The sequence below is a fragment of the Phoca vitulina genome, unplaced genomic scaffold (assembly GCF_004348235.1).
Source record: "Phoca vitulina isolate PV1807 unplaced genomic scaffold, GSC_HSeal_1.0 scaffold44, whole genome shotgun sequence".
NCBI lineage: Eukaryota > Metazoa > Chordata > Mammalia > Carnivora > Phocidae > Phoca > Phoca vitulina.
This window is the reverse complement of record NW_022589747.1, coordinates 13,529,330-13,555,806: the sequence shown is the minus strand read 5'-3', so window position 1 is coordinate 13,555,806 and position 26,477 is coordinate 13,529,330. Positions and strand designations below refer to the sequence as shown.

Here is a 26,477-nt window from a genome sequence, read left to right as displayed (position 1 = left end):
CTCTGTAACTTTATTAAGAAGGTATTCCTCCCCCATGTTACTCTTGATGAAGCTAATGCTTAATGAGATCAAGTAACTTGTCCAAGGCCATACCATTAGCAATCATAGTGTCACTGATTTTGTACTTCTTACTCTATAATCAAAGACAACTCTTATCTAGTTGTTTTTCAGAATGCGTTTAACTCAAAAGTGCCTTTCTTATAACTCGTAATGGGTAACAGAAATCAGAATGGCACTCTCACGTTATATTGAGTTTATTAACGTGGGACCGGTATGAATGGGGTTGGTCGCCAGTGGTCATGCCATAGTCAGAATGTCTATACAGGTGTGCAGGCAGGGTTGGTGGCTTTATTCGTAGTTATCGTCATCGACGCAGGTGTGTGGAGATTTTCAGACATCATAGTTACATGTGGGGACTTCTCTAGAAGTTTTTTCCCTGCTATGCAATTCCAATGAGAATATACAAGTACAGCCTGAAGGGGGAAAGCTGGCTTAGATCAGCAATATTGTACCTCTCATCTCAGAAAATGTCAGATGGTAAACAGGTCTTAGCTAATGTTCTCCACCGTGCTAAGAACATCCCGAAGTATGATTCCTTAAATTGTCATCCATGTGACTTTCACCAAATATTTATAAAAGAAAAGAGAAATGAGCCAAATTTACTCCTAGAAAGATTCAGTGGATAGTTTCCTTTGTTGGAGCAGAATGGTAAATTCTTGAACCATTCTGGAATAGGACTCAATTTCCTTTCCTTTAAGAGTAACGCTCATCACTGCTTCTTTCTCTTTTCTCTCTCTCTCTTTTTTTTTTCTTTTATCTGTGCTTGCTTACCAGTAGGGACAGGCACTATCTTTGCAAATTCAGTCCATGAAATCTTATATACGTCAACAATCTTGAAAATTTCTGGGCATCTAACAAATAGAAACCAGGTTCACAAATCAAGACAGCCCAACCCATTAGATCAACCAAAACAGCCAGCCAGTCAGTAGCCCATACATTAGCATTGTTGAAAATAGAGTCACCCTTGCTCATAAAAGCAGCTTTTATTGATGAGCTTGAGACTTTGACCTTCGAACAGCAGTGGTGGCATAAGACCACAAAGGAATAATAGCTCTCATTTGTTGAGGACCTACTGGTATCCAGACACTTGCCCACAGCACTGGATTTACTCTTGTTAACATCCTTGCAGGTAGGTATCATTAAGCTGGTTTTATGGATAAGGAAACCGAGGTTCAGAGACATCAAGTAACATAACCAGGATCACTTCGTAAGTGTTAGAGACTTAAACCCAGGTCTCCAAAATCCGTGGCCCCCCCATGCCACTGCCCTACCACTATTATATCACTACGGAGATGCCCGCTGAGACTCTTCTGTGTGATTCTACTTTCTAGAATGTGTTATTACATTCTGGCATCTGGTGTAATCATTGCCTCAGGGTTTTTAGCTCCAGGCTCATTTTGGGGGCATTACCTAATCTTAATAGTTAGCTAAACTCAGAAAAACTAGCCAGGATTTTAGAGATTTCTACGGAACACCAAAAGCCTGAGGGCTGTCATCCCAAAGAGAAAGGAATGCTATTTGTGTATGTTCTCAGAGTACATGGAGCATCATTTGTTCATGTCAATCCTTGGATTGGGGACTACTGTCCAAACCAACTTCTGTTGGTTTCTAATTCCTGTGTCGGAGGGCTCTGTTTATTGGTTGCTTCCGTCAGTATTGGGATTTAGATTGTTTCTGGATTTCTTTGCTCCTGTTTTTAATTGGCTTTGACATCACAAACTTTCAGCTCTGAATTGAGGTCAGGACTTTGGAGGATCCATTGGAAGGGGTGTAAAAGGAGTCATTCATGAAGGAGGTGTTCAAGGGCATTTCATTATTCAGATGTCCAAGAGAACCACCAAATGTTGGCTTAAGAGATGTTGATTTGAATTCTAAAAAGCTCTCAAAGGACTGTTTTTGCAGTTACGATTATACAGTTTAAATAATTTACAGCCAACCACCACTTTAAAAAGCAGACATCTTTTTGCTAGGTCAGTATTTAACAAATCAGAGTATTCTTTCTTCAGAGGCAGGTCTAGGGTTGTAGAGCCTGAAGCTTATATAATTTGGGGAAGCCTTCCTTAAAGAAAAGAATATATAATTAAGAATACAAAGTTATGTATTAGAGTTCATAGTTTTTTAGAATGGGGAAAGAAATCACAAGTGTAAAAGTTGGAACAGGCCACAAATATCACAAAACCCACAAGTGTAATCTATCACACTCTATAATATCACCTACATTTTTTGGTTAATATCTTTTGATCACCTCTTCAAATGACAGAAATTTTATAATATCAGTTTCTGTGGTGATTATTGAAAGATAATTCAAGGTTTCCTCAGTCTTGAGTAATCTTTAAAAAAATGATTGAGGGGCACCTGGGTAGCTCAGTCGTTAAGCGTCTGCCTTTGGCTCAGGTCATGGTCCCAGGGTCCTGGGATCGAGCCCTGCATTGGGCTCCCTGCTTGACAGGAAGCCTGCTTCTCCCTCTCCCACTCCCCCTGCTTGTGTTACCTTTCTCACTGTGTCTCTCTCTGTCAAATAAATAAAATCTTTAAAAAAATGATTGATATTTCAGAAAGATAACTTAGACCTTCATTTGTTATTGGTAATGTGAAGTTTTAGGATTGTTGTCAAATTTGAGAAAAATCTCTATGGAGTCACTTTCACTATGAGAGTTGTGACATTTAGAAGAATTTTTCACGGACTAACTTCTGCCTTTGCAGATTGCATTCGTTGCCTCCAATGTCCGCAGACCTCCAGTGCCAGGCGCCATTGGACAAGTTCCTACGTCATGCATATCACAAGGCAGGTGTTAGGAATATCGCTCAAAGCACTTCCTACTCCAAGACATCCAGCAGTAGCTTAACTATTCGTAGAAGGGAACTGCAGACCACATAGAGACATCCCATTAAGCCAATACTAAGAATAGTCCCAACTCAACTTCCCCACAAATGCCCATAACCACCCTAAGGTGGGGGATGGGACAGGGATCCAGTGGAAAGACTCAGCAGATGTTGCCAGTTGTAAAGTATCTCAGTAAAGCATGTCCTCAGGTGGACATTCCCCAGGGGCTTTGAAGGTTCTAGCGAAAGGCCTGGGGCTTAGGCTTCATTAGTTTCACAGGAAGAGTGAGATTTTCGGGGTGTCCCTACAAGCTTTTGATTCAGAACCTGCCCCAAGTAGAGTCTGGATTGTAGACATGAATGAGAAGGTAGCCCGTGTTTCTCTGTAAAAATAACCTGATAGTTCCAAATGGCCTATCAGAACACTTTCCTCAGAAACAGTAAGACTTTGGATTCCTTTGCTCCCCCAACCAGGCAGAAGCAGAACGTCATCTGGCCCCAAACTACTATGGTAGTGCCCAAGGGGAGCACTTCTGGCTCTGCCAAACCAGGACTAAGGCCTGAGGGAGGACGTACCACAGGCCCGGGTACCCCAGCGCATCCCAGAAAACAGTCTGGCTGCCCATCACCTACTCATTTCCTTCTCCTGTGGGCCCCAGGAGCTGACACCCCGTTTCCCTACTGCCCCTCATTATGTCAGCACAGGGCTGTGATGGCTGTTTTGGAAGCTGTCCCACAGCTTCTGCCCTTGTGTCCTGTGACTAAAACATCCCCCCCCCAACACACACACATACACACACATGTTACCTTTATGAGGTTTTCCTAATAGGACATTACTGCAGGCAAATAGCCACTGAAAGGCCCCTTCCATGTCTCCCATCTTCCTATTTGTTTTCTGCTAGGTAGATAAAAACGAGGCACACCTGGTTATAGATAACAAAGCAGAGGGCCCAGAATAGAGACAGAACTGGAAAAAGAGTCCACTGCATTTCAGGAAAATCAGGACCTGGAGAAGATCTAAGGAATTTTCTCTCAACAACAACCCAGGGCCCTCCATGAGTGAGACCGAGGTACAAAGGATCCTGCCTCCCTGTGTCCACGCTGGGGAGGACCGAGGTGGAGGGAGCAATCTTCGCTCTCTGCCCCACACTCTTCCTCCCCCAGCCCTCTATCCCCGCCTAGCAAGGGAGGCAGAAGAGGGTGAGAAAGTTCCGGGGAGAAACAATGGAATGAAGATGGTGCAGGGAACCCCAACAGAGCTGGCCGCTGGCTGGGACAGCCCATCCCCGTGGCTATCGGTGAAGAGAACACAGGTAAAAAAGATTACCTAGCTATAGATATGCCACACTTTTTAAAAAAAATTTTCCTCCGGTTTGCAAACTGAAGGACGTTTAAAGAAAACTGAAGGGCTAGTATAATGTCAAGGTTAACATTTTAATTGCATAAAACACCAAGAAAGCCTATGCTTGTCATTTTTACAAGGTTACCTTTCCTGTACAATGGAGGCTTTTATCCACCAACTATATGCGAGTTGGTGCCATGACACAGAACGTGACTTACATAAGTGGAAGAGTTCACACTCTTTTTCTCCATATAGCTCCTCCAGAAGGTGCCATCAAGTAGCTAAAGTAGCTAAATTGTGGCCTTTTAAACCTTTCCTCACAGATAAGAAATGCACATATGTGTGTCATTTTGTAGTTTTGAATGCACGGGGCCTAATTCTCCTGTAGTATGTCTGGCCCCTCCGTGCCCAGAGCCCCATCAGCTTCAAAGAGGGGTTTGCAGGTGGAATGGTAGATAAGCCGTGGAGAATATAGCTCTTTGGGATGATGTGATCACATAACAAAAGGCTTCTGTAACCCTGCAAGAAGCCAAAGTTAAGGTTACTGTTGGAGCCTTAACTCTGAATTCCCTGAATCTAGGGCAGTCCAGAGGATATAGCCCCACCATGCAATCCTTCACAGTGTTTTACAATGAGCGGCGGAAGAAAAGGGAAAAAAAAATCTTGTAAAGGATGGGAAGCCTTTCAGATCTGTGCATTGGATCTAATTTTTTTTTTTGAAAAGTAACTCTGCGAGGTGGAAAAGTAGCTGAAGTAAGTTTCAACACGTTAGGAAAATGACACTTAGGAAATTACAGCTTTATGTATAAGGTACAGAAAGGATGAGGGTCCTTATTGGTTTATACACAAATGTCTGTTTACGTTTTCATCTCATAAGACTCAGGAAGACACAGGAGGTTGTCATCCATGAGCACGGACTTATTTATAAAAGACCCTCATTCCTATAACCAGACTTGAGATAGAAATCCAAATCCTCAAGGGTTGATGAAAAACACCTGTCATTGCCTTAACTATCAACATGAAAATGTGGTCCCCTTAAACCAAGACGGATTCTTTTTAAAACGAAGTTTATACTTTGTGGCTTGTACTTTGTGATGCTGAAGGATGGTCTTCAATTCCTCGTGGACAGCACACCAGTTTTGTTCACCCAACCAGGAGGAAGGCAGCACTACTCTCGTCACCCAGAGCCGAAATCATGGGCTCGGCTGAATGAAGACAAGAGCGAAAACACACAAGCCAAGAGCCACCAACAAGAGAGCCCTGGTGGAAATCCACCTGCCCCCCTGCCTCGGCCACGGGCCCCCACCATCCTCTGCCTTTTCCACCTTCTGTTCAAGAGCGGAGCAAGGATTGCTGCCTGGGAAGAGAGAGTGGAGACAGGAAGCAGAGAGATGGACACCTGCAGTGGACCCGCTTGGTTTCCAGTGGAAGGGACCTCCATCTGAACTAGGGAACGATCAGGAGGATCAACCTCCAGGGAAGCAGGCTGCATCTGTGTTTGGAGAGAGCCATTGTGGTGTGTGGTTTTTAATGAGATCTCAAGAAAAGAGAGTAGGGAGTGGATTATCACCCAGGGTCTGCCCAAGGTTCCCATTGACCTCTTTCCCCTCCCCACTCCCTGAAGCAATGAAGAGCCTCAGCCCTCAACGGCAGCTCTTTGCTGAAGAGAAGAATCAAGGAGAGAATCCACTCCTACTAAGCAGGAGAAAAGAGTGGCCAGATGGGGTGCATGCTATAAATGTAAAAAGCAGCTTGGGTACTTATTTTTAAAAATACGTAAAATCAAATCAGTCTTCCGCTCAAAACCTTCTAATGGTTAACCATGTCACTCCTAGTCGCCTTATCTTGCTTCGGATTTTTTCTATAACACCACCTTTTCACACATATGAAATGTACCTACTTATTATGCTTGGTAACCTTCTGTTCCTCTCCACTAGAATGTAAGCTCCCCAAGGGCAGAGATTTTTGTCTGGTTTTATTCCTGATTTTTCTTTAGTACCTAAACTAGTAGCTAGCACTTGCTAGGTGCTCAATAAATATTGTTGAACTCATTAATTAGTTATCCATGGATAACATTACAGCATTAAACAAGACAGAAGTAATTCAGTGATGCAGCTATGTGGGTGTAGGTATAAAAATATAGAGGGAAGTGGCTATGGTGGTAGAAAAAGCCACATGTAAAGGCAGCTAGATAGAGATACATAGGGCCACCTGGGTGGCTCCGTCGGTTAAGCATCTGCCCTTGGCTCAGGTCATGATCCCAGGGTCCTGGGATCGAACCCCGAATCGGGCTCCCTACTCAGTGGGGATCCTGCTTCTCCTTCTCCCACTGCCCTCCTGCTCATACTCTCTCTCTCACTCTCTCTCTATCTCAAATAAATAAATAAATAAAATCTTTTAAAAAAAGAGAGAGATACATATGGGTAGATGTAAATAAAGGAGCACGGTATGCAAAAGCTAGATGAAGAATTTATCCTGGAAGAACTAAAATTTTTTAAAAACAGAAAAAAGTCCTCTCTAAAGGAAATGAAAGAGAACATGAAATTAATGAAGCAAGACCTCAAAGAGGTGATGGTGACATTGAATTAAATTTATAAGGAATTTAGGAGCTACCCAAACATGAAATGAATCAGAATAATACCACTTAAAAATAGATGAATAGACCAGAGACATCAATGAACAGAATACACAAAGAGCTGGTGGTAACACTGAAAGAAATTTATAAAGAAAGAATAGAGGAGCTACCAAAATACAACATGAATTATCAGAAACATCAATGAACAGAATATACATAGCTGGAAAACGGAATAGCACTGTATCTTTATGCAGTGAAAAGAAAAGAATCATAGATTAAATCGACCAGAGGGGGAAAAAGATATGGAGAATAGACAATGATGATCCAACATAATATAATTGATTTTCCAAAGAAAAAGAAAGATGTAATAGAAAAAATATCTGGACATGAAGGAAGGACGGAATCAGCATGAAAAACATGTTTGGGGGAAATCAATTAATGCAGAACACTTGCTATAAGGCATATTTTTGATACCACTACTGAACTTAAAGGTTAATTATTCAAACACATAGGCATCAAAAGGAACTTATCTAGAAAGGGTAACTAGTAAGCTGGTCTCCAGCTTCTCTGTGGGAATTGAGTATTTCAGAAGATGATGGGGCCAAGTCAATCAAGCTTTGAGAGAAAAATGGCCTACGCATTTTATCCCAAGCCAAGCAATCACCCAGCATTAAAATCACTACTGTGTAAGAACCCAAGGAAGATGGCTCTAGTGAACACCAACTCAGCAAGGAGGTAGATAGAGAACCCCCCGGCTCATAGTAAAAACCAAAGTTCTTACAATAGTTTACAAGTTCCCACACCTCCTGCTTTCCTTAATGTTTCTAACTTCGTTCCCCACTCCCTTCCTTCTTGCCCCACGTACCCCAGCCTCACTCACCTGCTGGCCAATCCCTAAACACATCAGCCACCCTGCTGGCCTTGCACCATGGTCCTCTGCTGGAGGGTTTTCACCACATATGTTGGAAGGTCTTGTTCTCTCACCTGTCTTGTGCCCCCCTTGTTATCCTCTCTAAAATTTCAATACCCACAGATACCCTCTTTTTCTCCTCTCTGCTTGATTTTTCTCCTTAGCTATTATCACTACCTAACAGACTCTACTTTTATGTATCTTGTTTCTTATCTCTCTCCGCCCCACTAGAATAGAAGTTCCCTAAGGACACAGATTTCTATCTGTTTTGTCTATCTCTTTATCCCTCGAACAGTCCTGAAGCATAGTGGTAATGCAGGTATTTATTGAACGAAGGAATAAATCCCCTTCCCAGCCATCCCCTTACAATTCTGAAACCAGAATGAACCCAGAAGGTGATGAGTCTGAGGAGTCTGAAACCCATGTCTTATTAGGACAATCTAATGAATACTTAGCCTTTGTGTTAATTGAGCCTAAATGTATCAGAAGGAACATCAAAAAAGTCTTATTTCACTTCTTTGGGACTGTTGTAAAAATAGTTTGAACATTTACAGAGAGGTAGATCTTCAGTTTTCCAAGAAAATCACCTTACGGTCAGAGCTGATGATAGAATTGGCCTCCCTGTCAATGAAGACTTAAAACAGAGGTTGGATGTTTCCTGAAAGGGACCCTGGGCAAGAAATTCCCACCATGTAAAGGAGTTCAGTCCAGCTCCTTTAGAGAGAGAGCCCCCAAGGTTTTCTCCTGCTCTGAGATTCTGTGACGCACGCGTGGTTCCGTTGTAGGTAATGGTGTTTTGCAGATGTTTACGTTTGGGGACTGGAACTGTACTCTCGACTGCAGGTGGCTGGGTGCTTCACCTGTTCCTACTGGCTGCCCATTGAATCACAGCACCTCCAGCGGGAAGGAGCCCTGCAGAGTTGGTTGCCTGGTCTTTCCTGAAGAGATTTACAATTCTGCAGTAATTCCAACAGGAGAAATCCATCTCCTGTAATGGAGTAAACAGGTCACCTCCAGCTTCTTTTGAAAATTGTAACTACATTAATATGACCTCCAGGCAATTCTTCCAAGCTAGACGTGGGCCCTGGCTGAAGCAAGATCCTACATTTCCTTGCAGTGACGATAAAAGACTTAGGAGAATGTGCTAAAGCTTCTAAACAGAGTTGAGCTGGTACCAGGCATTTCAGCGAGAGGGCACATTCGCGCTGGGTGTCAGAAGGAAGAGCATGGAACGAATGTTTTCGTTTGTCTGCATTTCAGTTTTGTTGTGCTCATTTTTCTAATAATTATACTGTGTGTGGCTAATGCTGTTTCTGAGTTGAATTGACAGGATGCAGCCTTCATGTTCATCGCCACAGTGAAAATTTTAAACTCGTATTGCTATATGAAAAAAACTTATTTGTACTGGAAAGTTGGAAGCTAAATTAATCATACTTTTATTTTATGGGATACATGAACTCAACTGTAGCAAAGACCGAGAGATTTGAAGCTCTGGGGGAAAAAAAAGAAAGAGAAGAATTATTCCCGATAGCTCTTTAGAAGTCCACCTCCTTAAGCCCCAGTGACACCTTGAAGTAGGCAACTTTGCAAAAGTCTCTTGGCCATGGAACCATGACAGTGATAACCTTCATAGAGGTGGTTTGGATGAAGCTTCAGGTGATCAAAATTAAAACATAACAAAACTCCAAACTTCTGTGGTCTTAAGTACAACACTTCACTGTTTCGCAGCATTTCCGTGACTGAGATTTATGGTACTGCCTATTTTAGTATCCTGTTTTTGGTCATAGAAAGAAAGGTTTGTGTTTCCAATTCATCGATGGGGGAGGAAGGGAGAAAAGCTATGTATAGGTTAGGACTTTTTTTTTTTTTTTAAGATTTTATTTATTTATTTGACAGAGAGAGGCACAGCGAGAGAGGGAACAGAAGCAGGGGGAGTGGGAGAGGGAGAAGCAGGCTTCCCGCCGAGCAGGGAGCCCGATGTGGGGCTCGATCCCAGGACCCTGAGATCATGACCTGAGCCGAAGGCAGACGCTTAACGACTGAGCCACCCAGGTGCCCCTAGGTTAGGACTTTTGAGGGAAGTTCGCTGTTCTAATTTTGTAAACCATCTGAGAGAACCTCTTTCTTTTGTAAATGTTTCCCTAGCAATTTACAATGCTAATTTTTCCAGGGAAGCATATGGACTCTAGTGTCCCAGCAAGAAGGATTTTCCTGGCCTGACTTGTGCCAGTTAAACACCAGGGGTTTTAATAAGAGTCATAGAAGAATGAGTGTGGCATATAATAAGTACTCAGTGAATGATCAGAAAACTTTTTGGCTGTGTTAGTTGGTGTTTTCAGGTCGATAACTCTGCACTGTTAGAAAAATTAAGTCCACTAGTTTAGGGACAATTTCCGTTCTCTATGTTCTGGCAGGCAGCCTTTCTGTACCGATGGCCCCTTACCATAGCTTCTGGAACAGTGTGGCCCTGCTCTTCTGGGGGGCTACCTTCCCTTTTTCACCCTGTCTCCCCTTCAAACACACCACCCGCCCTGCCACACACACTTATCTCACAGACCTCCTACTTCAGTCCCAGTTGGAGTCTCCAGCAGCAGGAACAGCAGGATAGTTCTGAGCTGGGGGCTTTACGTGTGTGGTATCATTTTTGCTTTCAGTCACTAATTTTCCTAAGACCTAAGATTCAGTAAGCCATTTGCCCAAAATTAATTACCCCATCCTTTTGATATACTTGTCCTATGGGGAAATCCTGCCAGTTAAGGTGGGAGATGTTGGTTGAGAGCAGACTAAAGTCCTCCTTGAATTCAAGTTCTATATAACAGTAATATTGGTAACAATGAGAGTAACAGCAATGAGAGTAGAAATAGCAGCAATAGTAACAATAGTAGTAACAGTAGTAATGACGGTAGTAGAAACCTCAGAAGGATTACGCCTCCTCCTCCTAACTATTGACACGGTTCAGTATTCAACTTGCCATCTCTTCAATGTTCCTGTTTTAAATGCTCACATAGTACCATTCAGGTCCCCAAGTCAGTGGATTTGAATTTATGTCATTGCCAAGGACCCCCTGAACACTAAAAAGGACATAGTTTTTGATTTCCATTTTTAACTAGAACACTAACAAAGCGATTGTGATCTTGTGCAGAGCTGCATTTGACATTCATCCCCACCAGATCCAGAGACTCAAATGAAAAGGTTTGACAGCAAAGTGTTCGGATCTCCAGTAATGAGGCTGAGGAAGACCTAAGAACAGAGCTTGCCCTGTGGCCCCTTTGAGCTCCTGGCCAGAGCCCAGTGGTTGTGTGTCAGGGAAGTGCAGGCAAATCAGGGCTGGGGGACCAGCGGTGGGAGAGAGGGGGCGTCACCAACAGTTCCTATATATGAGAAGTTCTTTGTGTCCTCTTCTATATGACTTGGGAGCACCTCAGTCGCTCTAGCACATGGTGCTCTGGGTACAGTATCATCTGAAAGACTTGCTTTCTTAATCATCTTCCTGAGTTTGCATCTGCATACTTTTGAAGTAGAAGTTTCTAAGACAAGGCAGCAGGTTCCTCTCTCCTCTGGCCCCACTTTGCTGTGGCTGGAGGAAGATGAAATGCCATGGCAATTATGAATTCCAGGAAAGAAATTTATCATATTAACTGCCTAATAATTAAAAAAAAGAAAAAACTTCACTAATGTGGATCTGAGTCTTTTCAAATATCTAATCTCTGCTTAAATACTTTCACTTGAAAAGCGAGGGACAAAACCAGAGAGGACCCGTGCAACCACAGCCCGAGATGGCAGAAGCTTCCCGGTGATGTGGGCTTGTCTCAGTCTGAGAGAGGGAAGAATCGAGAGCTCCCCTTCCTGCGAGGATAAGCAAGTCACTCTATTCCAGAGCAGGACTTTCTCTTTCTTTAATCCTTCTCCCTCTGCAGAAAGCCATCGTATAGGCTAAAAGGGAATAGGTCTCACTGAGATGTTTTCCCTGGCCTTGAATGTGTGGGAGGGGTGTTATTTCCTGGAGGACCCCCTAATTCAGGCGAAGGTAAAACTGACTCCCAGCTGGACTTAGAAATACGCGCCCGCACAACTGGCACTCACTGATGGTTTATGAAAGCCCGCACACGCCCAGAGAGAGCTGCGGGCCCTTCTAACGTGAACACCTCCTTCACTCACATTCCAGATCGCTTGGGAGCTGTCCTAGTGCCTGGAACACAGAAGGCCCTCGGAAAATATGTGTTGTCTGAACAAATGAAGATGTATACACAATTCAGTTTCTGTGCCAATGATATTTTTCAAGTTTAATAATTTATGGTCAAAAGCTAAGCGATAATAAATTACCGTGGGGATTTTTTTTTCACGTACTTGCATTATCTGAGATGAGGTAGTTCTTTAAGAAGACACTTTTGGAGGCCTTTCTAATTAGTTCACTCATTCAACCATGTGTTTGCCGGGATATTACCCACTAGACTTGAACTGCCCCGAGAATTCTAAGCAAATAAAAGTCTACCCTGGGTATAAGCAGTTATTGGTTCAAAATATATCCAAAGTATACAGATATACAAGTCTACCTTTTCTTCTGTGTGCACTTGGGTCAATCATATGAGGTCTCTGGGTCTCATTTTCCTTATTTCTCAAGGGTGAGGTTGGGTGTGATGAGTTCCAAGGACGCTGCGAGCTCTGATTCTCATACATTTGGCAGAATCCTGGCAGAGGAATCTTCAAATTAGAAGTCACTCTTTCTCTGTGGTTGACCTCTTAAAGACTTTGCCCTCTATTTCCCTCTCTTGTCAACCAGGATCATGACCTGAGCTGAAGGCAGATGCTTAACTCACTGAGCCACACAGGTGCCCCCAGTCTGTTAGATTTTGTAGGGTAAGAAACATCCCTGGGTATCTGAGCCTTCACAGGCACCCAGCACCGTGCCTAGAACCTAATGGGCACCCAGCCCTAGTGGAGGCCAGTGCTGCTCAAGGATGGACCACTTACTTCCTGTATCACAAGCGGCTAGTTCCTCAGCCCACTGGAGATCTACCTAACCAAAATCTGGGGAGCCTGGAATCAGCATTTTTACAAGCATCGTAGGTGATCCCTCTGCATCCCGAAAATTGACAGCTTCGGTCATAACACAGTCAATAAATATGTGTCCAATGCTGAATGCATGTTCCAAAGGAAGGGAAACTTACCCTTTCTCCCCAACAAAGGTTTTAGCCTCGCAAGGGCAACACCAGGGAGAAAAAGCACAGAAAAAGTACTAAGCGCTCAAACCAGCAGTTAGTAAGTGTGGCAAAGGAACCTATCTGCCCTCCCAGGAAAAAACAAACCAAGGTTGAAAACAAACCATAGGTTGAATGAGCAGGACTCGCTCAACGTCATGTTGACCCCTGCTGTCACTTTAAATTCATTGACTAGGACTGGTTCTTCCCCTGCCTCCAGATGACAACTCAGGGAGGTCCCACAGCTTCTCTGGCCACTCCTGAGTAATGTAAACACGACTTCACTTTATTTGCTTATTTATTTGTTTATTTATTTATTAATTTATTGAGAGAGCAGGAGCGTGCGAGAGAGCACGTGCGGAGGGGAAGGGGCAGGGGGAGAGGGAAAGAGAGAATCCGAAGCAGGCTCCCCACCGAGCAGGGGCCCTAGGCAGGACCCTGAGATCATGACCTGAGCCAAAACCAAGAGTCGGCCGCTTAACCTACTGAGCCGCTCCCCCCACACCCCAACACCACTTCACTTTAATAAGAACAATGTACAGATGCAGTAAGAGTCAACATTCTAGCTGTTCCCCACCTCAGGTTTTAGCTCCTCCACCCCTGACCACCCACAGGTTCTGAGCCCTGCAGAGGTGAGGAAAGCAGGGACACCTCCGTCAGCCAGCTTCATGCTCACTGGACTTGAGATATTTACAGTGGACTCTTTCTCTGAGGGGTGGTTTGTGGCTTTGGGACAACCTCCCAGTCCTGGCCTCTCGACTATAGATACTTTGATGAGGGTGATGCCCTACCTCTAAATGCTCCATGCTGAGATCTGTTTCACCCCTCCACAGAACTCTTTCAGACAGGATCTAAGATGGTCTACACCAGCGCTCCCTCAGGCACTTGGCCCACATCTGGCCCCTAGGAAATCTTTCTGCAAACCTGAGGAGCCACCCCCTAGAGCCGCCATCTTTCCTTTGCTTCCCCATCAGAGCAGCCAGTCAGCCTGTCTTCCACCTTTTGCATCTTCTGAGCTAAAGCCCTACACAAGTCCAATGTGTCTCCCCAGTGCCAAGATAAAAATAAGCCCTCCGGGTCATTCCGGGGAAGCCCCTCTTTCTTGACCTGAGGTGAAGGGTAAAGAGTCCCTACTCCCTACTCACAGAACACCAATACCTCTTTCCAAAAGTACTGTTTAAAATTACGTTCCTTTATGATGTAGATGAAGAGTTAAGAGACGTCCATCTCATCCTCGGACAGCCTTTTTAAAAATCTGCACCTTGGTCCAGGAATGTACTGTAGTGTCTGATATCTGCCATTACAGGATCACGTTAAGCCCCCCCTAACAGAATGAGACTGCACTGGAATATTTTATCATGCCTTTAGTAAAAGCTCAAAGAGTAACCTGCCATCAGATAGTCTTTGAGCTCACTCAGAATCAGTCTCCATGTGGCAGAGAGACCTTTAACTCTTCCCACCTGGGAGGTCCAGAGCACAAGCAAGGACTGTCAAGACCGGACCCAAGAGAATAAAACCATCAAAGGGGCTGGAATTCCCTCTACCACCTGCTGCTCAGCTTCCAAACTCCCAGTCTCTGTATGAAGACCTACCTCTCCGCATCAGTGGGCACCATCGGGGCCCCATGTTTCAGAGAAAGCCGGTGCCCTTCACCCTGATCTGTAGCCTGATTCCCCAGTAGTTCTTAGCCTTGGGTAGACATCTATGGGTGGGCTTCAGAGGCATCTGAAATCTCCTGAGAAGTTACATTAAATATAAACACGTCTATTAGGGAAGGGTATATATTTTTAACAGATTCTCAAGAGCGTTCGTGATCCAGGCTTAGCACAGCCTCGGAGTGTCAACATGGCCTCAACAAGGACAACAATGTTCTAATACAATACAGTCTGCCTGATAGCTATAGAGAACGTGCACACATCCCATAACCAGGATGGCATTGCAGCACACCTACTAAGCGCCAGGTAGGAGAAGAGGCTGCCCAGGAAGATGAGCTGGGTTTTGAAATAAGTATAGGGTCGTGTCAGAGAGAAATGAGGGAAAAGACCGTTTCAGAAAGCGGAACGAGCATGGGCAAAAGCCCAGACACAGGAGCCAAGTGTGTGTGGGAAGAGATACGCAAGCAGTTCAGTCGGACTGGAGGTCTCACGTAGGAGAATGGTGAGAACTAACACCAGAAAATGGGGCTGAGGCTAAGCGTGGGTGGTTTTAATGTGAAGGCTGAAAACTTATACTCATTTTGGAGGAGAAGGGAAGAGGTGAAAATGGTTAAACAAGGAGTATTAACCTATCACATTGTGTTGTGATTGACCATTTGCATGTCTTTTTTCCCCGGGTGGAATGTGAATGAACTGTGGGAAATCAGAGTCTAATTCATGTTTATACTTCCCTCGCACATGGTAGATGCTTAGTAACTTGTTAGAGTCAAGAGGGAAGATAGGGCAAAAGGAAGGAAGGAGGAAAGTGGGGGGAAAGAAGGAAGAAAGCAGAGGGAGAAGAAGAAGAAAGGAGGAACTGTACTTTCAAAATATATTTTTTATTATATATATTTTGTAGATGGTAGCTACACTTGTGGTCAGCATAGCATAAAGTGTAGAGGTGTCGAATCACTATGTTGTACACCTGAAACTAATGTAACATTGTATGTCAACTATACTTCAGTTTAAAAAGAAAAGGAGTGGGCGCCTGGGTAACTCAGTGGGTTAAGCATCTGCCTTGGGCTCAGGTCATAATCCCAGGGTTCCAGGATCAAGCCCCACATCAGCTCCCTGCTCAGTGGGGAGCCTGCTTCTCCTTTTTCCCTTGCTCCTCACCCTGCTCGTGCTCTCTCTCTCTGTGTCAAATAAATAAATAGAATCTTTTTTAAAAAGGCGGGGGGCACCTGGGTGGCTCAGTTGGTTAAGCATCTGCCTTCAGCTCAGGTCATGATCCCAAGGTCCTGGGATCGAGTCCTGCATCGGGCTCCCTGCTCAGTGGGGAGCCTGCTTCTCCCTCTCCCTCTACATGCTGCTCCCCCTGCTTGTGTGCTCTCTCTCTCTCTCTCTCTGTTAAATAAATAAATAAATAAATAAATCTTTTTTGAAAAAGAAAAGGAGCACTTACAATGTATAAACAATTGCTATGAAGGTGAAAATATATATATATATATGCATACACACACATACATATATAATAGAAAACAGAAGACCATTACATTGGTCCAGACAAGCAACCATGAGAGTAACTTACATTTATGAGATGCTGTGTTGCCATAAATTTCAAATTCTTATCTTCCTCTAAACAGCTTATCTATAACATGTTCAAGATTTGTATTTAATGTCTTAATTCATTATAAGTAGAAAGGATCTGTAAGTGTTGTTTTACCAATGTTGTTAGTGAATTTATGCTCATCAATCCCATACTTTTGCCCAGTTTCCCTGATGAACAGAACATGCATTTGCTGATGGTGAGGAGTAGAGTGTGGACATGGAGAGAGGAGACAGCAACTGACCCATGGGGCCCCCACATCTACTACATCTGTCCCTGCCCTTCTGCCACCCACTCCCTACTTAACCGGCCAATGCCATTGTTATGCCTGGCTGACTTGCACACATCCTGCTAGCTGGGACATACTAAAAACCTGACCTTCAACTCAAACCCTCTAATCCATATGCTCTTGATGTTTCTTCTCAGATTTGGTGGAATTTGTGTCAGTCCTGGGTTCTGATGACATTTTTCGCTCTTCTAAGATTATGATTTAATCTGTCCGTGGCAGACCCACCTGAAGCCCTTTACTGTTTTTCCAGATAACCTTTCAGAGCATTCTAAGCTTGTCATTTCCTCTTTGACCACATTTTATATATATATTTCATGTTGAATTTCTGTAGCACACCTTCAAATCTTGAATCCTTAAATGTTCTTTCACTTCCTTTATGAACATTCTAGTTCATAAACAAAATTATTCCGCAGAATTTTTAGGATGTGGCTCCAGATGCATCAGGATGGCTACTTTTGCCTGTATGGTTACCAAAAATGAACACAGGCATCAATACCCGTCAACAAAGTTGATTGTAGATCCTAGTCTTTTAGAAACCTCAACAATGAATCTCTTTAACCTCAAGAATTCTCCCATGGCATCTCTTTTCTTGTGAGCCAAGCCAGAGCAAGCACATGAAACAAGGTAAAAATAACAAGACAGGGGCGCCTGGGTGGCTCAGTCGGTTAAGCGTCTGCCTGCTCAGGTCATGATCTCAGGGTCCTGGGATTGAGCCTTGCATTGGGCTCCCTGCTTAGCGCGGAGTCTGCTTCTCCCTCTCCCTCTGCCTCTTTCCCCCACTTGTGCTCTCTCTCAAGTAAATAAATAAAATCTTAAAAAAAAAAGAACAAGATAAAGTGAACAAGTGGTAAATCAAGTTACGTTCCCCACAATGATCATTTCTCAATTATTTAGTGAATATCTACTATCTGCAAGTTGCTGAGAGGAAGCAGGAAGACTGAGAGGGAAAAAAAGACTTGACTGAAACATGGTTACCTTCTGTAGGAAGATATTTGGCAAAAGAGGCAACTGGGTGCCCATTATTCATTATAGTGAGAGGCACCACATGACTGTCCCCTTCCGGGAGTGTGGAGAAGAGCAATTCCTTCTGGTTGCCGCAGGGACCAGCACTGGCTAGCAGGACAGGTGTTACTTAGTTCCAGGTCCCACGCAGGAACAAGAGTCATGCTTTAAGATCTTCTGGATTTTTTTTTTCCCAAGAAAAATGGGCAGTGCATATCTTATTCAGGCTCTCCTGCTTTTTTAATCTTGTGAACCAATTCACACTTTTTTAAAGTCCTGTTTCCACACGCCGTGCTGAGCTCCGTACCACCACCTTCTCCCTCTGACCTAGACGTGAGTGTTCCCAGAAGGGGTTAAAATGAGTCTGGAAAGGAGGGCTGGAGCAAATGCAGTCCTTCTCGAATATGGATAGAGCACTCTGGTTTCATTCTCTGGACCGTGGGAACTCTCATGCAGTCTTTTTTTTCTATTAGCAATATAATCCTATCTGTGTTTTAGAAAGATAATTCAGGTGGCAGATGGGTGCTTGACACATGACTTGATAACATTTGTTGAATTAATGAATGAGACAGAGAACAGAGAAGGTAAGCCATTAGAGGCCAGTTAATTAGGCCCTTTCAATGATCCAGACAATAATGAGGGTAAGTTTAGGAAAACAAACATGGAAAGAAAGTAATAAACACAGTTACTATCTGAGAGGCAGACTGATGCCTTCATGGAGGTCATTAATTATCTTCACCAAATTTGTCTGGCTTTCCTCCTTGCTGGTAGTTGATGGGATGGCACTTCTGGTCTTGTGTTTTATTTAGCACTGCCACGCGTTGTGATGGCCAATGAGTTGCGATAGAAAGTGATGAAGTGACTTCCAAACTGGAGTATTTAATTCCCAGCCCCAAAACTCTCTTTCCTTCTGGCATCCTCTTGGCCGTGTTCAAGATAGTGACTGTTCCATCAGCTTGGACGCCGAAGTGACTGTGATGAGCTAAGACCCCCGCCAACTGACGATGACATGAAAAGAAATAAACTTTGTTGAGCTAACCCAGTGGGATTTTAGGGCTGTCTATTACCACACTATAACCTGATCTATCCTCCCTGATCACGTTTGTGTTTGCCTTTTGTGTCCATACTGCATTAACAAAGTAAAAATAACGCTGCTTTACCTCTCATAAACAAGATCAATCAGCCTGGCAGAAATCCACGAAATTTATTTGCAAAAACACTGGCGCCCTCATAGGTGATATGACCATCTTCCATTCCAACCTCATTAGTTTTCCAGCATCTATTGCTTTTTATGAATTTTCCAAAGATTCTTCTTTTAATGGCTCTTTTCTTCCAGTAGGGTTATCATTAATATAATTATTTCACTGAAACTATTAGTTTTCCTCTTTTTAACTTATTACATATGAAAGCTTAAAATGAACTATGCGAATTGAATGGCTAATTTGCACATCAATGCAACCTAACCAAATTAGCCATGAGGTGTAGTAATTATTCTACTAAAGAATTTTGATGCGGAGCGGAAAAAAGAAAATAAAAATGAGAATTACAAGAATATGATGTAATAGGAGTAACTTTTTTCCACACAATTAAAGTCCTTTTGTAACAGGTTTCTTTTCAATGAATCTGGAAGGGAATTGCAAATCTAGCAAAGGCATATTGTTAATTCCTATGTTTCGAAAGATAAAAATAGGTGTAGCTTAAGGAGAATATTATCACTTATTTTGCGAGCCAAGCAAAGCTAGAATATGCACGGTCCTAGAATCATGTCTGAGTTTAGATTTCTTCATCTGTAAAGTAAGAGGAAATATATGCTATCTCCTTTTCTCAAGAAATAAGCAAGAACCCATGAGGTAAGCACTATAAAGCCTTATTGACAACTTCGACTTTGTTGTATGGGAACAACATAGCATTACCTGCTTAAGGAGTTTGAAGTTCAGTCTCCATAAGGAAGGCTTGTAGTGATATGGGGTAAGTGAAAAAGAGGAGAACACAGTCAGATTCTTAAAAAGAACTCTCTTGCTATACATTCTAGTATCCACAGCCTTCTGAAGGAATCAGCCACCGCATCTTTGTCACTTAACTTTTTTTTAATCGGAACTGACAGATCACTGGAGAATAACTGTAGGGAATAATCCCCACAGTGGCAGAGGGGATGGATTAAATCAACCATGAAAATAAGCACTGGCCCATGTGTCTATAGCCTAAAAGAAATTTGAGTGAACATAGTGCTGTGTTTAAACCAGGCACCACATACTTTGAATCGCCTGTAATATTTTCTCCTGCAAATGTTCATTGGAAGGGAAAGGCAAAGAGAGGCTGCCGTTTTGAAGGCCAGTATACATTTTGCTTTGTCTGGTAAGTGTAGAGAATTATGTTATTATTTTCTTTTTTTTTTTTTTTTTTAAAGATTTTATTTATTTATTTGACAGAGAGAGAGAGAGAGAGAGCGAGAGCAGGAACACAAGCAGGGGAGTGGGAGAGGGAGAAGCAGGCTTCCTGCCGAGCAGGGAGCCCGATGTGGGACTCGATCCCAGGACACTGGGATCATGACCCGAGCCGAAGGCAGACGCTTAACGACTGAGCCACCCAGGCGCCCATGTTATTATTTTCTTAGCATAGGAATATCAGATGGACATACTTCTTCTCTTTCCCCCATACCCATAGCTTCCTTTTTAGTGAATAGGGCTTTACTTCTACTCAAACGATTTAAAATTTTCCCTGGAAACACCACGCTCCATAAATGTTAGCTATAATTTTAAACCTTTTAACCTTCACTTAAAAGGTGGACTGGCCTTTTGAGAAGAGGTCACCAAGGAAGTTAATAACTGTTTCTCACATTTATGGAGGAAAAATAATGGGATCGAATGTTACATGAATGCTTCTTTGAGCTGCTTCTTATTCTACCCAAATGTATTTTCTGTCATTTAACTCATATGGTATTAAGCAGGGAAGGTGTCATAGTCAGTGATGTACTCGGACCCTCAAATCTCTCAGAACAAAACAAAAAACCACCCCTGATTATTCCTGTGTTGGAGAATGAGCAGAGCCTAGAGGACAGTCATCCGGGGGTGTCTCATTGCTTTCAACCGTATTCTTCGCTGAACCTCTGCCAAACTCCAGAAGAGAAGGAAACCAGTTATTATGGGAAGGTTAGGATTTGCTGATGAATAGATTTGGTCTCATCTGTCGAACAGATAGATTTCAAATCAAGAATTAATGTTGCCATAGTCTATGACTCCCTGCAGGTTATGGAAAAATCAATCAAGCAAAATCAAAGAACATGTAGAATCTATCCACGGGAATTTAGTCGAAATGCACATTCAAATCCTAGGCATTTTCATCTGATATGCTATTAACACCTGAAGAAGACTTAAAAATCTGATGGGAAAAAGCAGGAGGGGGTTATTTAAATCTTTTTTGGAAGGAAGATCTTATTTTAAAAAAAGGTTTAGTATTGACAGAACTGCATTTTCATCCTTTACTCATGTTGTATGCTTATTTGAAGAGCATGATATCCACCCCAACAGCTAGAAATCCATCACGTTGATGCTTTTCCAGCGGTGGGGAGAGTCCAGCTAGGCCCCAGGTTGTCCTAGCTAGTCATAGAAAGTTCCAGATCTGGTTTCCCTCTGTACCTTTCAAGAACCTTTTTTGTATGTCTTTCTCTTTTCTACTTTGTGTTTTTTTCTAGACTCCCTGAAAGGCTTTGCCTTCAAGAAAACTGCGTTTGTTAAGAAATTCATATACATTTACCCCTCTTAACACCTATTTACATTTTTAATCAATCAAAGATGTTTACCACACTCACTTAAAGCTTCTCTTCAGCATGAATTAACTAGCTTTCACCACACTGGATAAATTTGATCACATGTTAATCCAGGCAGCCTTACTAGAGTGTCCACTGACAGATAAATGGATAAAGAAAATGTGGTACATATGTATACCATGGAATATTCTTCAGCCATGAGAAAAAAGGAAATCCTGTTTACAACAGGATGCTGTTTACAACAACATGGATGGATCTTGAGGGCATTAAAATAAGCCAGATGGAAAGACAAATATTGTACGATTTTACTTATATGTGGAATCTTTAAAAAAAACAAACCTGAACTTATAGATTCAGAGACCGGATAGGTGGTTGCCAGAGGAGTGGGATTTGGAGTGGATGAAATGGGGGAAGGGGCTCAAAACGTACCAACTTCCAGTTATAAGAGATGTAAGTTCTGGGGATGTAATGTACAGCATACTGAATACAGTTCATGATACAATATCGTATATTTGAAAATTGCTAAGAGAGAAGATCTTACAAGTTCTCACCTCACAAGGAAAAAACAATTGTAACTCTGTGTGATGATGGATGTGAACTAAAATTTTTGGTGATAATCATCTTACAAAATACACATATATCAATCATAATGTTGTACACCTAAAACTAAAAAATTATATGTCAATTATATCTCAAAAAGAAAACAATTTTATTAAGCTTATTTTATATTGAAAATCATTATTTCCTCCAGAGATCCTGATATATAAATATATACCTAGTTATATATGCAAGTATGTATGTGCATATACATTGTATATAAGTGTATTGCATGTATATGTACATTGTATATATAGATTGTGTATATATAAATACATTGTATACATATGTATATGTATTGTATATATGCATATTATGTATATCTACATTATATATACTGTATATATGTGTATATATTTGCACATAGTGTGTATATATTGTATATATGTACATTGTGTATGTATACATTATATGCATGTACATTTTTTTTTAAAGATTTTATTTATTTATTTGACAGATAGAAACACAGTGAGAGAGGGAACCCAAGCAGGGAGAGTGGGAGAGGTAGAAGCAGGCTTCCCGCGGAGCAGGGAGCCCGATGCGGGGCTCGATCCCAGGGCCCTGGGATCATGACCTGAGCTGAAGGCAGACGCTTAACGACTGAGCCACCCAGGCGCCCCTGCATGTACATTTTTTGTTTACATATAGGTATATAATTTCTTCATTTATAAAGCGGTCATGTTTGACTACAACAGACAGAAACATCTTTAGTTACTCCTAAATGGGCCACTCACAGTATTAGTTCTACATATACATGTGTAAGTTTGAGTCAGAAAAAGCAAGATGATGGCGTTCCAAGGTCAAGTGAGTTTGGTGAGTGTTGGATGAAATATGTTAATCAGGTTTCTTTAATGCTGAAATTCCAAGTTATTGATATTCTAATGTTCACTGTGGGTTTCCAAAAATAGAATACAACATGCAGTGTCTCTCAAATTATTTGACCACAGAAGGCTCTTTTTTCATGGTGGTACCATGTTTGGGAATGTGTCTGACTATGAGGAACTAATGTCTATAGTGGACTTTTCAAAAGGTTTATGCCACAGTTGGTATCATCGTTGGATCACAAGGCAAATTCTGTTCCATCCAGCCCAGGGAGCTCAAGGAGCTCACTCTAATTAGTGGCCCAGAATAGATCCAAATATCACTATACTCACTCACACCCAAAGAGACAGGTTTATAAAACCAGAATGTCTTTTTTAATTTACAAAGAGAAATATAATTGTCGAGGGAACCTGATATGATTGTCCTTTGGCCAACAATTTCCCTGCTTATAGGACAAACCAGGAAAATCCTAATCTTGGCAGATGTCCAGATGACTGTGAATATGAAATTAGGCATGTCAATTATTCAAAGATAATATGGCCATGAGGGGGTATATCTACCACCTGGACCAGGTAGGTCATGGCCTCAGAACACCATCCTACCCCCAGAACTGGTTTCTGTAATGTGTCTCTTTCTGTGCTTCCGATAATAACTAACCTCTGTCTGACGGGTAGTCACTTTCTATTGCTATGTTAAAACTTTCATCAGTTCAAGACTTTCCATGGAACTGAACTGTTTTGTTCAACCCTTTATCACCAGCATTCTCTTCAGTAATTAATTGGCCAAAGTTTTGGAGCCCGGGGACCACATGTCTCTCTAACTTGGCTTGGTGTAGATATAGATATAAATATAGATAGATATACAGATGATATACATTATATCAGTAGGTATGGGATTATATATAGATATGGTGGTATAAGTGTAGATATAGGTGGATATTATACAAATAGATATGTATGTGGTGGTGTATTTATAGATATAAATAGATATATCCTTGTCTATACAGAGAGATAGTCAAGAGGACCTGATATGACTGTGTTGTGACCAAACTGTTATAGGCGAGTTCCATGGAAATTCATATCCTGTCACTCTGAAGGCATTTCTGAGTACCTTCCTGGGCCTGCTACACAGTATCATCACCTCTGATGGTAATTACTAGATACTGTACTGTGGTTCCTAGGAAGTTCTTTGATTCTTGGGCGCTGAAGTCACTTCCCCCATTCGAGAATAAGAAGCTTCTGGAGTTTATGCCCCAGACCCACCTGGAGCCGATGACTACCTGGTGCAGGAGGAGGAGAAGATGAGCTTCAAGACAGGACAGACTCCAAGTGCAGGTCATGCCTCAGAGCCCCTGAGGAGAGGATGAGACAGGGGGAGGGGTGGGGAGTTCACCTGAAATCTCACCCCTGCTTTGCTTCTTGCCCTTCCCTATCCTGTTTTCCTTTACTCCCTTCCTGGTTTCTTCTGGAAGCGCTTCTTAGTAAATCACTGGCACTTGAGGCCTTGGCTCAGGGTCTGCAGCTGGGAAAAGTCCAATCTACGAGACTGACTTTATAAGGTTGTTGGGAGGATGGATGAGAAATATGAGGGCCTAGAACCATGCCTGGCCCCAGAGAATTAGCTATTGTCCTACAGGATGCAGCCCAAATGTTGAAACTGACTTTCTAAAAAAAACCTTTGTCGATGTAATGCATGCATGTGGTTGAAAGTCATTTCAGTAAGAGGGTTTGTGAAGAAACTACCCTCAGGATTACTCCTCCAAGGCAATCACATTGAACCATTCCCGGCTTCATTCGGGTCTTACTGGTTTATCTCCGTGTTTATGAATACTTTCCATTTCTATCTGTCTCTTGATTTATTAGCTGGATGTCTCATCTGCTCATCTTCTGCTATGGCGTATGGGAGTTTAGCTCAGTTACAACATCTACTTCCTTCTCTTCCCTTCTAAGGGAAGTGTAGTGCTGGTTTTAGTTACCTTTGTAACTTCAAATAGCACCTTTAAATCCCCATTTTTTTGGTCCCCTATGGAGGGGTCTCTTGATTCCCCACTTAGTGCTCTGCTTCTCACTTCCCCTCCTCCCTCCCAGCAAACTTTCACTTCCATGTTGTCAAGGTTTTTAGTAGCATTTCTGTTCTCATTAAATCTTGTGTGCCTTATTTACAGGCTGTTTCAAAACTTGAAAGCCAGTAAACACTCTTAGCCTTAATATGGCTACCTTAGTATTTCCTGCAGAGCCAAGAAGTATGTTGTGACCACATGCCCTTCTAGTCTGGATTTTAGTGCCACTCAAAGAAAATATTCAAATAGACTCTCCTTTCATCTTTCACCAAGTGCTCAAAATCATGCCACATCTCACTACACAACTGGGTCATGTTGTCTGTTTCTTTTGTTGTTTCTTATAAAACCATACCTTGTCCTTATATTGTTTGTTTGTTTTGCCTGAAGTATCTTATTACCCACCTTTTTTTATTGTGAGAAGAAATGTATACTTTCTTTAGGAAGTGGCTACCATCTTCCAGCTTCTTATTTTTCTACAGCATTGAATCCGTTCCATCCTTCTCCTTGGAGCTCAGTGACTTCTGGTTCTGATTTGGAACAATCCCTTCATTTCTTGATCGTGGCTTTCCCAGACAGCTTTTGTTTTTGCTAAAGTTTCTAGCTTCCTTTCTTTTTTTCCGTATTTTCAAATTCTTCCAAGATCTCAAATATTCTATTGCTTCTATGGAATCTTCCTTTTTTTTTCTGGAGAGAGTTTACCTAAGCCTTGTCTTTATGCTACAATCTAGACTCGGTGCTTTCAAGAACTTCCAGACATGGTTGTAGTGGGGCTCGCTGGTATTGCTGGCCTGTGTGTCACACACTGCTCCCTGGGTCCTAAATATTCCTCTTTCTTGGCTTACCACATTATTTTGCTGAAGTACCTTTCAATCTCCTAAGAAAAAGGGTGTAAAGATAGGATATGTAAGTTTTGGCAAGTTCCAAAATGGGCCTTACTCTGCTCTTGCTGTTGACAGAAAGTTGAGCCAGCAATGGAACTCTTGGCTGGGAATCATCTTCTTTCAGAACTTTGAAGGCTCTGCTCCACTGATTTTAGCCATACACTTTTGCTAATGGGAGGTCTGATGCCAGTTTGACTTATGTTGCTTTATAGATTGCCTCTTTCTTGTCTCTCTGAAATCTTCTTAAGTTTTTCAAAAATCGTTATCTTTGGTATTCTGCAATTCCATGGGGGGAAGGATCAGGATGTGGGCCTCTCTTCTTTCAACTTGGTTGGAACGCAGTTGGAAGCTGGAATGACTTCCTAAGGGCTTGGAAGAGTATTGAGAGCTCAATGTATTGGGGTGAGATTGAGAACTGACTGGCTCTTTTAGGGTACATAAAAAGAGGACTTTACTTTGATGTGCCCACATCCACATTGGAAACCCTAATTCTTTCCCAGACATGCTTTTCAATTTCTTTAGAGGAGAGCCTTCCCATGATTTTTCCTGAGAGTTTAGGTTGGCCTAGCTGTGGTGATGGTAGGAGATCAGCTGTCACCAAAGGGCCCCCTGGCAAATCCTGCTGGGAGTTCCAGCGGGTCCGGCCACCTCTGAGTCCCTACCCTCCCTGATGCATCCTGGGAAGGTGCAGCTGCCTTTGGGATGGCTCATGACACAACTTCTTCCTTTGCTTTGCTACGGGCACTCCTTTGCTTTTCATCTTCCTTGTTTAACAGGGCATCTAAAAGCAAACATTATGTCTCACACTTAAATATTTGTTAAAATACTCCAACAAGAGTACTCCCAAAAATATCCACAAAGGCAGTAATGGGTGGCAAATTGTCCTCATATCTAAAAGAATGTGCTAAAG

The 26,477-nt window shown here is 42.4% G+C and overlaps 1 protein-coding gene across 1 annotated transcript in view; it reads left to right on the top strand.

The window, feature by feature from the left end:
* Window positions 1–273: 273 nt before the first annotated feature.
* The window catches only part of LOC116648510 (POU domain, class 6, transcription factor 2-like), a 151,547-nt gene continuing 125,343 nt past the window's right edge, over window positions 274–26,477 (top strand). Inside the window, exon 1 of the mRNA XM_032430507.1 lies at window positions 274–376. Within this exon, the coding sequence (XP_032286398.1) occupies window positions 274–376 (103 nt within the window). The remainder of the gene's footprint in view (window positions 377–26,477) is intronic.